We start from the raw sequence: 14,778 nt of genomic DNA on the forward strand, positions 1-14,778 counted from the left end.
GTGAAACATAGAAAGCTGCTTGTGTAGCCTCTGCCTCACATGTAGATACAGCTACAGGTTTCTCTGTCAGTCAGACTGAAACAGTGTCCTGATGCTGCATCATTCAGCTCTGTGCCCCAGTCAGCATCACTGTGAGCTACCAGTGTCAGTGTTTCTGCCCTTTTCCTGTAACACTACACTCAGCACAGGCTCAGCTGGTATCCAGTGTTGGACTTTGGCTTCAGCTGCTGTGATAGATCCTCTAACATAGATCAGCTCTGCTACATGTTGTTAGATAAGTGCAGCTGCCTGTCATGTCCTGATGTTTCTCTGGGTCAGCAGCTTCTCCATCAGAGGTTCACATGGAGCTGATCCAGTATCTCCAGTAACTGTGTTCTGTGCCTCACTGGTTCATCCTTCTGTCTGTGTGACGTCAGTCAGATGTTGAAGTTAAACTCTGTAATCTTCACTGTGTCACAGAGTTCAGTGAGTCCCGTTATTCACAGTATCAATCAGATCATCAGAGAACAGCTGATCAGCAATCAGTGGTGCCAACAGCACCTCCTGTGGTGAGAGGATGCAATAATGCAATGTAGCATTTTTACACTCAACACTTCCAGTCATGGAAACTGTCTGTTGGATCTGTTTGACGTTGCTTTCTTGTGTTGCTTTCTTGGTTAGAGTTCCTCACAAATGTCCAGATTATTCTTCTAATGAGGCGTCGACCATGTTTTCAGTTCTTTGGAAGAAAACATCGCCCTTTGCCATCCTTACTTTTCTTTGACTTCTTCAAATGCAGCTGAACTCCAGCTGGTATTTTATTGGACTTTGCAGCTGTTTCTGGTCATCAGTTCATTCCTGCAAACCTCTGAACCTGAACAACAATGATGCTGCATTGCTGGCTGATCCCAAAAGGTTGATTCTGTTCATCTGGACGTTTTCAGAAATGTTTGCTCACTGATCAAGTGACTTCTTCAGTCTCAGCTGACTGCAGCTTTACAACCTTACAAACAGCACATTTGCACAATGACTGAAACCAGCAGCAGCAGCACCTGATATATATGATACTAATATAATACATATACATATATAATCCATACTAATGATGAAGGAACTGAGCTCACAGTCCATTGTTCATTCAGTGAACTACTCAGTTTATTTTGGGCCTCAGAAATGCTCACTCTGTTTGTACATCACTGTCAGCAATAGACTCATTCTGCTGTGTGGACAGGAACACATGTGACATCACTTCCTGTTTGTTTGTGACTGAAGAGGAAGAAGTTTACAAGGAATCATTTAGAAGAGTTTCAAACATCAACTGATTGAATCCATGAATCTGAAAACGTGTTTGTGAGTGAAAGAGACAGACATGTACAGCCTGAACTATCTGTTCAACAGTCAGAGTGTTTCTGTAACAGGAGACACTCTTTACACCCCACTCAGCACAGGGACACTGAGGCACCAGGAGAGACATAAAACCCAGGATAAAGAGTTTGAGTGAATGTGGTGTTGAAGGTGTGGAGGTGGATCAGAGTGTCAGAGGAGACTCTGTAGAAGGACAGAGTGCCAGCAGGACAGTCCACATACACTGCTGCTCTGTTAGAGACAGAGGAGGAGGAAGAGGAGGAGAAGATGGATGTTTGTCTCCTATTGTGCCAGACAGAATGAGGACCATCATCAGAGCAGCTCAGACTCCAGGACTGATCATTGAATCCAAACAAACAGTCTCTGCCTCCTTTCCTTCTGATTCTTCTGTAACTCACTGATATCTCAACGTCTTCTCTCCACTCGACCTCCCAGTAACAGCAACCAGTCAGACCATTTCTACACAGCAGCTGTTCAAAAACATCAAATCTGTCTGGATGATCAGGATATGACTGAACCTCCTCCACATGTGTCACCTTCCTGTTGTTGTCAGACAGTTGGAGCTTTGTGTTCACTGTGTTTGTGTCGATTGTGAGTTGACAGGAATCTGATGGAGAGAACAAACACAATCCAGCTGCAGTTATTGATCCATCATCTGTTCATTGATTGACACTTTGATGATGACTCCTGACATGATGAAGATGGTTGAATGTGTGCTGCTTTGTTTTCATGAATCCCATTAAAAACACACTTACACTTCCTCAGACCTGGTCTCAACCATCGGACTCCAGCAGGCTCCACCCTGAAAGGAGGAGGGGGGTCAGAGCAGCACAGTCAGCATGCACACATGGACATTACATGGCTCTCATACACACACTGTTACACACTGAGCTCAAAGCTCGGCTCCACTGTTTTATTCAAAGAAATCTACATTTATTTATCAGCACATTTAAAAACAGCTTGAGCCAAAGTGCTGCACAGAGTAGAGATAAAATAGGAAACATACACAGTAATTACTATAAAGACTCGTCAGAATTGAAAGCTACAGAGTACAAATGTGTTTCCAACCGGGTTTTAAAAATGTCGAGTGTTGGTGACGACCTGATGTGAAGGGCGACTGTTCCAGAGTTTGGCTGCAGCGATCGATAAAGCTCACCTCTGTTTTTACGTCTAGTTCTGGTCAGAAGCTACTTATCTGCAGACCTGAGGGCTCCACTTGGATTATTTTGTTAAAGAGAGATAAGATGGAGCCAATCCATTCAGAGATTTAAAGACAAACAACCAGATCTGGAAGTGGATTCTACGACGTACTGGTAACCAGTGGAAAAAGCTGGAAAAAGCTGGTGATGGGTCGTCTAGCACAGACCCACCGCTGGAACCAGACAATTCATGAGGGAGAGAACTGTGACAGCGCCGTTCCTTCACTTGACCTCAGTCGCTCTCGTCTGCTCCCTCGTAACACTGCTCTTTATTGAGGTTACATGAATATGCATAAGTTCATTAACATATGACGTCTTACACAGGTATGAACAAAGAGTACCAGTCTGTGCATAGTGTAGGTATGTGTGTGTGTGTGTGTGTGTGTGTGTGTGTGTGTGTGTGTGTGTGTGTGTGTGTGTGTGTGTGTGTGTGTGTTCCAGATGTGACCCTGTGACCCCAAAGCTGGTGCTAAGAGTCCAGTGGTCCCCCTAACAAAGGGCTCTTATACTTAACCAGACACAGAGTAGGTGTCCTCCTACACCAGGGGTCTCAAACTCGCGGCCCGCGGGCCAATTGCGGCCCGCAGGACGATAGTTTTTGGCCCCCACCTTAATATGAAAATTTAATGTTAGTTTGATAATGTATGACACTTTACAGTGTTGTGTGCGGAGCTGAATTAACCCACCAATCAGGGTGGGATATGGATCTCAGGGGACACCAGCCGGGCTTGATGCAAGCAGGGAAACATTTCTCAATGAGTGAAAGTTACAGCAGCGTTGCCCTGGAGTGTTTCTTTCTTTTCTGTGCCTGGCTGGCTTCCTCCTTTCTATTGGGCAAACGCAGACATTCGCCCCAGCGCGCTGCGTTCACAACACTCCAAAAAAAGTTGTTTTTTTGAAGTTGCTGCCCAGCGGGACATTATACGTATATAGATTTATACACACGTCAGTGGGATTTTTAGTTATTTAGTTATATTCACAGAGAGAGATCTCATATTAACTCTCAAAGTGATGCGTAGGCGGCGGGATAAAAGAAAAGTAATGAACTCAATGCATCCCAATTTAGTCTGCAGTCACATAGCGACACCTGTTCATCGGCAATAACAGTCCCCGGTAACCCGGACTAATTATAGAGTCGCACCGTAATTTGTGGGTCGATGTTTTTTATTTGCATCACTCCGTTTGCATTGCAGCATACATGAACATTACATATATTTCAATATAATGTAAAAGCAGTCAAAACAACTAACATCAGAAACAGGTGATGTTATTTGTTATATGTCACGGTGTCATTTCCGCTTCTTTCTCCTGTAACAACAGCCCGGCGCCGTGAGCAGTCGCCTTTTTTGCGCTCGCCATCCCTGTACTTTCTACCATCTGCAAACGCCACGGTGTTCGTGTCGTCATGAAAGACATGAACATCGAGCATAAAAACAAAGGAGACTGCTACCGGCTTTTTATCTGCCGATCGCCGTGCTACGGTTGCAAGAAAAAGAAGCAGAAATGACGTTCTCTACGCGTTGAGACGTTCCCCGTCCGTCGGCTAAACGCTTGATTGAAACTTCAATGCGACAGTGACACCAAGTAGAATTATAAATGTTACATAGCCCCAAACATGTCTTTTTCAAAGCCTGCGGTGAAGAGAAAGGTTGGTGATGAGCACCGACAATTTCAGGAAAAGTGGGAAATGCAATATTTCTTTGTTGAGCACAGGGGCACCCCGACCTGTCTTATTTGCACAGATAAAGTTGCGCTGCACAAGGAATACAATTTGAAATGTCATTACACAACTAGACATGCTGAGGTGGATGCAAAATACCAGGGAGAAGAGAGAGCAAACCGGGTTGCCAGTCTTAAAACAGATCTACTGAGGCAGCAAGATTTCTTCAAGAAAGCAACCAAAGAGAATAATGCAGCAGTCGAAGCTACGTGGTTAGTGAGATGATTGCTAAAGCAGGGAAGCCATTCACAGAAGGTGAATTTGTCTAAAAGTGCATATTGCAGGCTGCAAATATAGTCTGTCCGGGAAAGAAAGGTCAGTTTAGCAACATCAGCCTTTCTGCCAACACCGCAGCAGATCGCATTTCTGACCTGTCAAGTGACATTTATGACGAACTGTGTGAGAAAGCCAAATGTTTCAGTGTATACTCAGTCGCTCTTGATGAGACCACAGACATCACCGACCCGACACTGCCCAGCTCCCAATGTATGTCCGTGGTGTTGATGACAGTTTTGAAGTGATGGAGGAGCTGCTCACAGTAATTCCAATGCATGGCCAGACCACCGCTCAGCAGATATTTACAAGCTGTGTGATGCCATTGAGAATGTTGGTTTGCCATGGAAGAGGTTTGTTGGAATAACAACAGATGGAGCGCCATCAATGACAGGGAGGAAAAATGGACTGGTGGCACTTGTTCAAAAAAAAACTGGAAGAGGAAGGCGTGGAGGAGGCCATTACTCTGCACTGCATTATCCATCAGCAGGTCCTTTGCAGCAAATGCCTGAAGTTTGACAATGTAATGTCTATTGTTGTGAAATGCATCAACCAAATCAGATCCAGGGGCTTAAAGCACCGAAGGTTCTGTGCTTTTTTAGAGGAAATGGAGTCAGAATATGGGGATGTGCTCGACTTCACTGAGGTACGTTGGCTCAGCAGGTGAAATGTATTAAAGAGATTTTTTGAGTTGAGAGCAGAAGTGAAGCCTTCATGGAGAAGGATGGAGTTGGTGTTCCTGTGCTAACTGATCCCAAATGGCTCATGGACTTAGCTTTTCTTGTTGATATAACACATGAGCTTAATGTACTGAACAAGACGTTACAAGGCCAGGGGCAACTTGTCAGTGCTGCCTATGACAACGTGAGAGCATTCTCCACAAAACTTGTGCTCTGGAAAGCTCAGCTCTCTCAGACAAACCTTTGCCATTTCCCAGCATGCAAGGCACTCGTGGATGCAGGCACACCATTCAGTGCTGACAAGTATGTTGATGTGAAGGACTCATCCAGGCTGGAAAAACTGATCAGGAAGGCTGGCTCTGTGGTCGGCATGAAGCTGGACACTCTGGTGTCAGTGGCAGAGAAAAGGACACTAAAGAAACTGCTGGACATTATGGACAATGCTGGGCATCCTCTGCACACGGCCATAAACATCCAGAAGAGTCTGTTCAGTGACAGGTTGCTTCTCCCAAAGACAAGAACCAACAGACTTAAAAACTCCTTTGTCCCACACGCCATCAGACTGTTTAACTCCTCTCTGGAGGGGAGAGGGAGGGAAAACAGGAGGACAAAGGAGGGGGGAACAACTAAGCTGTAGTGCCTCTTCACTTCACTGTGCAATTACCTTTTGTGCAATACTTTTTGTTAATAATCAACGGTGCAATAGACTCCATACTTGAAATGTGCAATTCACTTGTATTTTTATTTTTATTTTTATTCCTATTTATTCTATTTATCCCCTTTTTATATTTTATCTATATATGTCTTTGTATTTATATATGTGTATATTTACATATATATATATATATAATATTCTGTAACTCTGTAACTTCTGTCGGTGCTGTGCTTTTTTGGAAACCAAATTTCCCAGAGGAACCCACCCGAGGGATTAATAAAGTTTTATCTTATCTTATCTTATCTTCAAGACACACAGAGCCACCTTTCAAATTTTCGCGGACCCCTTCTCCTTTGATGTGCAAGATGCCCCTTCTGTGCTTCAAATGGAGCTCATTGAGCTGCAGTGCAACTCTGAACTCAAAGTTCAGGGAGGTGAGTGGAAAAGCAGACAAGCTTGGACAATTTTTGAGAGAATTGAGCCCTAGTTTCCCTCGGCTTTCCCGAATGTTCAAGTGGACCATGTGCCTTTTTGGTAGCACATACTTGTGCAAAAAGCTCTTCTCCACTTTGAACTTCAATAAGTCCAAGTACAGGTCCAGACTTACGGATGATCATCTTCAAGACATACTGAGGGTCGCAACTGCTTCCTCCCTCAGGCCAAATCTGGCTTGGCTATGCAAGAGGAAACGCTACCAGGTCTCTGGCAGCAAGGAGTAGGCAAGAGAAGCCATGTTCAGAAGAACAGTTCATTTTCTACAATGTTCCATTCATGTTCAGAAGAAGGTTATAGAACTGTTAATACAGACATTTCAATCTAAATACAGCAGATATAGAAGACTGAAAAAAACACATAAGTTCACTGAAATAAAGAGATTTGAGAAGATTGGAATTTTTTAACCATGCCTTTCTTGTGGAAAACCTAATGCGGCGCAGCCTCACCCAGACTCTGCCTGCAGCGGCCCCCAGCTAAATTGAGTTTGAGACCCCTGTCGTACACCATAAATCAGTAAGAGAGGGTACGACCTCTCTCATGGCCCCAAGTGGTGTGTGCATGCCAGAGCACTCTGGAAGGCACACAGAGTCTTTACAGACTACTGAGGATCAAACCTCTATCATTATGCAATCTATTATAAAACTCTAAGCACATATGAGTAAATATAAATGACAATCAACAATATAAACCTTACAGCTGGTTTTAATAACAGAATTTATTTGTTTCTCAAATGAGAAAGAGCTATCGAGAAACACTCCTAAATCTTTAGTTCTTAACTTTTCCAGAGGGCCAAGGTCAACATTATCTGCTAATGCTAAATAGGCTGCCGTTATTAACTAATGCTAATTTGATGTGAATTAGCATCATGCACTAATGCTAACACTCACTTTTTAACAATGTGAGTAGCTAATGCTAACACTATTTCCCTTAACTTTATAACAATGTGAACGGCTAATGCTAACACTCTTTTCTCTAGCATTACAACATCTGAGCTGCTAATGCTAAGTAGGCCGCCATTAGTACCTATGTCTAATTTAAGGCAAATACAAAATCAGAACCTAATGCTCATATCGTTTTCCTTTGCTTTATAACAATGTGAGCAGCTACTGCTAAATAGCATTAGCTAATAACAGCAGTCTAATTTAATGCAAGTTAGCATCATTTGCATTATAACGATGTGAGGAGTTAATGCTAAGTATGCTGCCATTAGCAGCTAATTCTAATTAGGGGTGAATAATTATTACCAGATAATGCTAATATCGTTTTCTCTTCCCTTTTAACAATGTGAGCAGCTAGTGCTAGGTAGGCTGATGCTAGCAGCTAATGCTAAAGCTAAAGCTAATTTGATGTGAATTAGCATTACATTAGTGAAGAGTTAATGCTAAGTAGACTGCCATTAGCAGGTAATGCTAATTTTAGGTGAATAGGATTTGGCAGCTAATGCTAATACCATATTTTCTTGCTTTATAACAATGTGACCAGCTAATGCTAAGTAGGTTGCCGTTATTAGCTAATACTAATTTGAGGTGAATTAGCATTATCCCCTTCTGCTAACAAAGTTTTTTCTTACTTTTTAACAATACGAGTAGCTAATATGAACACCTTTTTTATTCAATTTTAACTTTTCCCCTGCGATGTGAAGAGTTAATGCTAAATAGGATGCCATTAGTGGCTAATTTTAATTTTAGATGAAAAACCATTAAAAGCTGATGCTAATAACAAATTTTCTTGCTATATATCAATATCAGTAGCTAATGCTAGGTATGTAGCCATCATTAGCTAATGCTAATTTAGGTGAATTAGCATTATCCACTAATGCTAACAATGTTTTTGCCAACTCTTTTCCCTTGCATTATAACAATATGAGCAGCTAATGCTAAGAATGCTGCCATTATTAGGTAATGCTAATTATTATGTGTGTTAGCATTATCCGCTGCTGCTAGCAATGTTTTATCTTACCTTTTAACAATATCAGCAGCTAATGCTAACATTACTTTCATTTCAGTTAAGCCTATTTAGCATTAATTAACTTTATTTAGCATTAAGAAGTTTATGCTAAATAGGCTACCATTAGTGGCTAATGCTAATTTTAGGTGAATAAGCATTAGCAACTAATGCTAATACCATATTCTCTTGATTTCTAACAATGTGAGCAGCTATTGCTAAGTAGGTTGCCGTTATTAGCTAATGCTAATTTATCCGCTAATGCTAACAATGTTTTTTCTTACATTTTAACAATGTGATGTGTGTTACCGTTAATAACTATTGCTAATTTGATGTGAATTAGCATTATCAAATAATGCTAACTACTTTCCCTTGCATTATAACAATGTGAGGAGCTAATGCTAAGAAGGCTGCTGTTATCAGGTAATGCTAATTTGATGTGAGTTTGTTAGCATTATCGGGTAATGCTAACACTTTTCCCTTCCCTTTTAATAATGTCAGCAGCTAGTGCTAAATAGGCTGATGTTAGCAACTAATGCTAATTTGATGTGAATTAGCATTGTATTAGTGAGGAGTTAATGTTAAGTAGACTGCCATAAGTCGCTAAAGCTAATTTTAGATAAATAGAAATTGGCAGCTAATGCTAATACCATATTTTCTTGCCTTATAACAATGTGACCAGCTAATGCTAAGCAGGTGCCGTTATTAGCTAAGACTAATTTGAGGTGAATTAGCATTATCCGTTTATGCATTGTGTGTATGTTCATACACACACTGTTACACACTGATAAAGGAACAGTCCAACATTTTCACAAATACACTTCAATCCATACATGGATCAAACTGTTGATGATTGGACTGATCCTAGATCAGTTCATCACTGTATTGAATGAAATACGACTGATTCAAACTGTGACCTTCATTATCTTTATATTCCTCTTCTGTTTAGGTGGAAAGGACACCTCCCTGCCTTTGCTGCCAGCTGGTTTTCTCCTCTTGGAAACACATTTAACATGGCTGACACTTTATTAGGTACACAGTGGCCACTGTCTCAGGTACAGTACACCTGTGACCTAATAAAGTGGCAGTCACTTGTTTATGAGCCATCTCCCTTCAGCTTTTTTAGCCGACCTGTTTACCTCCAACTTTTTATCAGCAGCAGCGAGCCACAGACCGAGTCCAACAGGAGCAACAATCCCACCACAACGTCTCCAGAAATGACCTCGTCTGGTTTCATTATTTTATTTCCACACAGAACAGACTGGATGTTGTCAGCACACAGAAATCACATGAACTTGTGCATTAAAACATGTTAGTGGATTATCCACCAATAAATGAGGAGATATTGGACATGTTAACAGATGACAGATTAGGCCTGGGTCTGTAACACTGTTAGCAAACACAGAATATTAACCAGGAACAGCTCATTCATTTCCATCATTTAAGTTGGCTAATACGAACCACACCTCATCTCCTAATGCACTGAGCTTTCCTTATCTCTGACTCTGACTGCTGGGTCCATGGTGTTCCTCCGCCTGCTGAGAAGGTGCAAACAGCTGCCTTCTTTGCGTCACATACATCAGTCTGTCCACTGTCATTCTTTCCATGACTTTCCCACATGAGATGTTAGAGCTGTAGGCCTATAACCTGTGGTCTTAGTGGGGTCTTTCCCTGGTTTCACAGTTCTTTCCAGCTTCCTGATATATTCTATTATAGAAGAGCAGCAGAGCATCCTCTAACTGCTTCATCATGATGTAGCACACCTGATCCTTCCCAGGTGAAGTCATTTTTATGCATTTAAGAGCTGCTTTGAATTCAAACATTACAAACTGAACATTAGAACTATCCTCCTCTCCAGGATTTTCCTGATTTAACCTTTCAATATGATTCATTTTTATTCTCTCACATCTGCCGTCATCACTTCAATTATTCCCACTGTGGATTTGATCAAATTGTTTGCCCAGCATCTCTACATTTTCCCATCCATACTACCTGTAGCTCATTAATACTATTAATACTGGAAACTGCTGTTGAAGCCTGATGGTGACACTTTCTGGTGAAGACGTTAATTGCAGCAACAGGACTGGCTGGCTTATGATACACTGGACATTTCCATCAGTGCGTTTATGAAGCCACTGTAAGTAATAACAGGTTTATTACCTGTCAGGACCTTTGTGGTTATTAGTTTATTGCATGGCCTGTTAATGTGTGTCGAGAGGAGTTGTTGTTGAAGCTAACAGCATCATTATTATTTCAACTGTTTAATAGGTGTTATGTAAACTACATTTATATTTCACTCATTGTGGGAGAATCAAAAGCGCTTTGTTTTCTCTGCTCACAGACAACACAGATACACGCATGTATATACAGCCCACGTCCAGCTCTGCATGTACTCCTTCTGCTCCATTTCTATAGAGAATAAACAACTTAACAGAATCATTCTCCATTGTTTTCAACTCAACCAGCTGCATTTAATGAAGGAATTTGAATTTACTTTACGAACACTGCTGTTGTTTCCTGTCTGCATTCATGTTCTTAACTGTACTCCACACATTCTGAATCGGTGTAGTTCTTCCTAAAGTACTGCAGTATTCCTGCCAGTACATCCTTTTAGTTTTCCTAACTGTTTCCTCACCTTTGATGCTCGTTGCTATTTTTTCCTCAATGCAAATTCATGCTAAGCTCCTCCATATCCATCCCTGTTTCTAAACCTGTAATAATTCCTTTAATGTGTCTTTAGCCTAATTATGAGTCTGTCCACATGTTTTTAGTTCCCCACTTGCTTTGGTTTCTTAGCTCTGATTCTCTGAAATTCATCCTTCATCATTTACTGGAATCTCTCCCTCTCACTCCCTCTATCCCCAGAATACCAGAGTATTCATCTCCTGGTTTATCATATGGCCTCTTTACATTTTCTCCAATCATCCCTGCTTCTAGAGTCTTGCCCCATCTGCAGGCAGTCCAAGAGAAACTGCCTCTGCCATTTTCTTCTTCTTAATCTTTGATTCTTCTCTTCACTTTCTCCATTGGGTCTTCTTAGACGCACTTTCCAGAAAGCAGCAACATTTTTTGTGCCCCATTTTTCAAATTGTGTATCTTACTTCAGCTTAATGTGTTTACTGATTTGTTTTTACACAGGTCATGTAAAAAAAGTGTCTGACATTCAAAAATCCTACCAGAGGCTCAACAAAGCTGAACTGAAAGACAGCACAGGCAATAAATCAGAGCAGCACAGAACTTAAGCACACGGTCCACAGAAGCTGGGCTCTACAGGTGTACCAGGACAAGCTTAGTGGTAAGTCCCCCAAAAAGTTTCACTTGTGCTGTTTCTGTGTAAATTACTGGTTTGTTTGAACAATTTCATCAGCTGAACCATAAATACTCCAAAACAATTTCTTTGTGACTCAGAGTGATTTTGCATTTTGTAATATTAGCATGTCAAACTCTACATTCTCTACACAGATGAGAAATGAAGTGTATTTAATAATAAAAGTTATCTCTCAGAGACAAAGTTAGTGTCTCATTCAGGTCTGTATGTGTGTCTCATACACATGCAGTGCTCATATTTGCTGTTTTGTTTGTCACTCAGACCTCTTCCTGACAGGGGCAGCAATTTCATTTAAAGTCACATTCACTGATACAGGCTGTTGGAGCTCCAACCAGGAGGGTACACACATGATCCAGGGAAAAACTGAAACTTGAACATATATGTTCTCTTAGATACATATTAAGATGTTTTACTACTTTGATGTTGTAGTAAAACACAGGACCTTTGGGTTAGATATAAGGTGATTTGACAAATTATGTCTGTTGCAAATGAGGAAGCCATTTATCGACCTGACTCAGGTTTTAAATCATCATCAGAAAAGACTGAATCCTGACCTGAGAATTCCAAGTGTACACTTTGGACTTTCCACTGCAGAAAATAGAAGCTTCAGTCCTGAATCCTGCAGGTTGTTGTTACCCAGATCCAGCTCTGTCAGACGGGAGGATTGGGAGCTCAGGACTGAGGACAGAGCTTCACAGCTTCTGTCTGACAGGTTACAGCCACTCAGTCTGAAATCAAGCGGGAAGGGAGACAAGATCAACAAAACAAAGCAGAGCTTTATTGCTTTTTTTGTTGTTTTTAAGCAGAAATCAGTGAGGTGCTGGTAGATTCTGTTCTTTTGGTTTATTACCCAATAACACACACATACACTAATATTTGTGACCTTTGTAATAGTAGCATTTACAATGCAAAGCAACAGTGATCACAGATTGAAGGGGCCTGAATAAAACTACAATGCAGTGATTTTTAAGATGACCTGTTCTTCCAATTTCCAACAACAGATTTCTCCAACCTTAAAGTTAAAAATAATTCTTTATCTCATACTGAATCTTGGTGCACCTCCCCCCAGTTTATTAAAATGAAGTGATACTGAAGTTGCTGTAAGTGATGTGTGATGCCACTGATTTCCTTTCTGATCCAATACAAAGAAAAATTCAGGCTGGTATCTGCGATACTGATGAAAACTATTCCTTCAGAATCAATACAAGACATCATAAGAAAATATGATGTTTTGTATAACATAAAAAGCCTGAATTTTAAAATATTCAATTAATAATCAAAAACAGGTGTGACTGAAAATAATAAAACTGAGAAACATTTCATGGCCATTGCTACGGGCCATTCGATCCTTTTACAACCATTGCAAGAGCTTGGTTGGCATAGCCGGCAATAAGTTGGAGTTTTACTCCCAGTACACTGTATATTTTTAAAATAGCTAGTCTATAGTCAACTTTAAATGCTCTACAATTTGAACAAATGGGATTTGTAGTTTTAAAGATGCAGTGAATTCCCATCATTTAAACATAGACAGAAAACCCCGGAACCTGGATTTAAGTCACTTTACAAAGTTTAGCAACCGTGCTATACAACACTGCCAGCTACATATTTCCTCCCTCTATACAGGGATAGTACCTGCCTGCAGCACTACTCTGTGTTAAGATTTACTTTTATTTGTGTTGGAAGAGGTTTTCACCCCTGCCACAATTCTCACAACTAGCATCTTGGCAGTTTGTGGAGCTGAAATATCTTCACACATGATTTGCTTAAGATCATCACCTGAGTGAACGAGCACACGTCAGCTGTGAAGCATTTTTACAGCTGTATTTCACACATTACTGTGACAGGTGGAAGAAGTAGTTCCTACTAATCATTTAGACAATCCCAACAATGCAGTTACTTTCAACTGTGTTCCTGTTAATAATAAACAAAAAAAATACCCCAAATTACTAAAATGTTAATATTTTAATAAATTCTAGAATAGAAATAATATATATCAATAAATAACAATCAACACACCACACCCCTGATTCAGGTGAACCAGCCCAAGGCTACATACCGAAAGAAACAACAAAAGAACCAAATTCTCAAAAATCCAAACAAGGAAATATTAGCACACATGTGATTCTGCACATGGGTCCATCCTACCAACCAACCTCAGATCTCCACGCATGATCACATCAATGCACATACATTTGCAGACATACAGATTTTAATGTTCTGTTTTTAGAGTTTAACTAGAGTGTTTAATGTGGGTTCATAGATGAAAACATTTTAAGCTCCTTAAGTGTTTGAAGGCTGTATCAAAAGTTCATTCAAGTTACAATATTGTGGTCAAAAGTTCTCCTTTTTTCTTTTATACTATACAACTATGTAGGCTCATAGTTTTAGGACATGGATCTGTCATGGAAGAAATCTATGACCACTGTTAATCAACATTTTAAAAATAAACATGATCACAGATTTACTTACAGAGCTTTGTTGGAGGCTTTGACCACTGGCAGCAGCCTCAGAAGAGCCTCCTCTGAAGCAGAGTATTTCTTAAGGTCAAACACATCCAGATCTTCTTCTGATGACAGTAAGATGAAGACCAGAGCTGACCACTGAGCAGGAGACAGTTCATCTGTGGAGAGACGTCCTGATCTCAGGGACTATTGGATCTCCTCCACTAGAGAACGATCATTCAGTTCATTCAGACAGTGAAACAGATTGATGCTTTTCTCTGCAGACAGATTCTCACTGAGCTTCTCCTTGATGTACTGGACTGTTTCCTGATTGGTCAGTGAGCTACTTCCTCTCTGTGTCAGCAGACCTCGTAGGAGAGTCTGATTGGTCTCCATTGAAAGACCCAGGAGGAAGCGGAGGAACAAGTCAAGGTGGCCATTTGGATTCTCTAAGGACTTGTCCACAGCACTCTGGTAAAGAATTATTTTCTCTGGAAATGGTTTAAACCACAGCATAAACTGGAAAGGCCACCAAGAGCCTCTTGTTTGTTGTTGTTCCAGCAGATTGAGTCCAGAGTTGATGAAGGTCAGATGGACATGAAGAGCAGCCAGAAACTCCTGAACACTCAGATGGATGAAGCAGAACACCTTGTCCTGGTACAGTCCTCTCTCCTCTTTAAAGATCTGTGTGAACAATCC

At 40.9% G+C, this 14,778-nt stretch overlaps 1 protein-coding gene across 9 annotated transcripts in view; it reads right to left on the reverse strand.

Moving 5' to 3' along the window:
* Positions 1-14,778, reverse strand: part of LOC118456097 (protein NLRC3-like) — a 559,092-nt gene that overhangs the window by 56,272 nt on the left and 488,042 nt on the right. For 4 of the 9 annotated variants that reach the window (XM_087845761.1, XM_087845758.1, XM_087845757.1 and 1 more), the window contains one exon: positions 12,193-12,366. The exons of 4 other annotated variants lie outside the window; for them this stretch is intronic. In XM_087845761.1, the coding sequence (XP_087701887.1) occupies positions 12,193-12,366 (174 nt within the window). The remainder of the gene's footprint in view (positions 1-12,192; positions 12,367-14,778) is intronic. One more of the 9 variants, XM_087845760.1, reaches the window with a different exon arrangement.

Source organism: Neolamprologus brichardi, chromosome 9 (genome assembly GCF_056152115.1).
Source record: "Neolamprologus brichardi isolate AB-2024 chromosome 9, ASM5615211v1, whole genome shotgun sequence".
Taxonomy (NCBI): Eukaryota; Metazoa; Chordata; class Actinopteri; order Cichliformes; family Cichlidae; genus Neolamprologus; species Neolamprologus brichardi.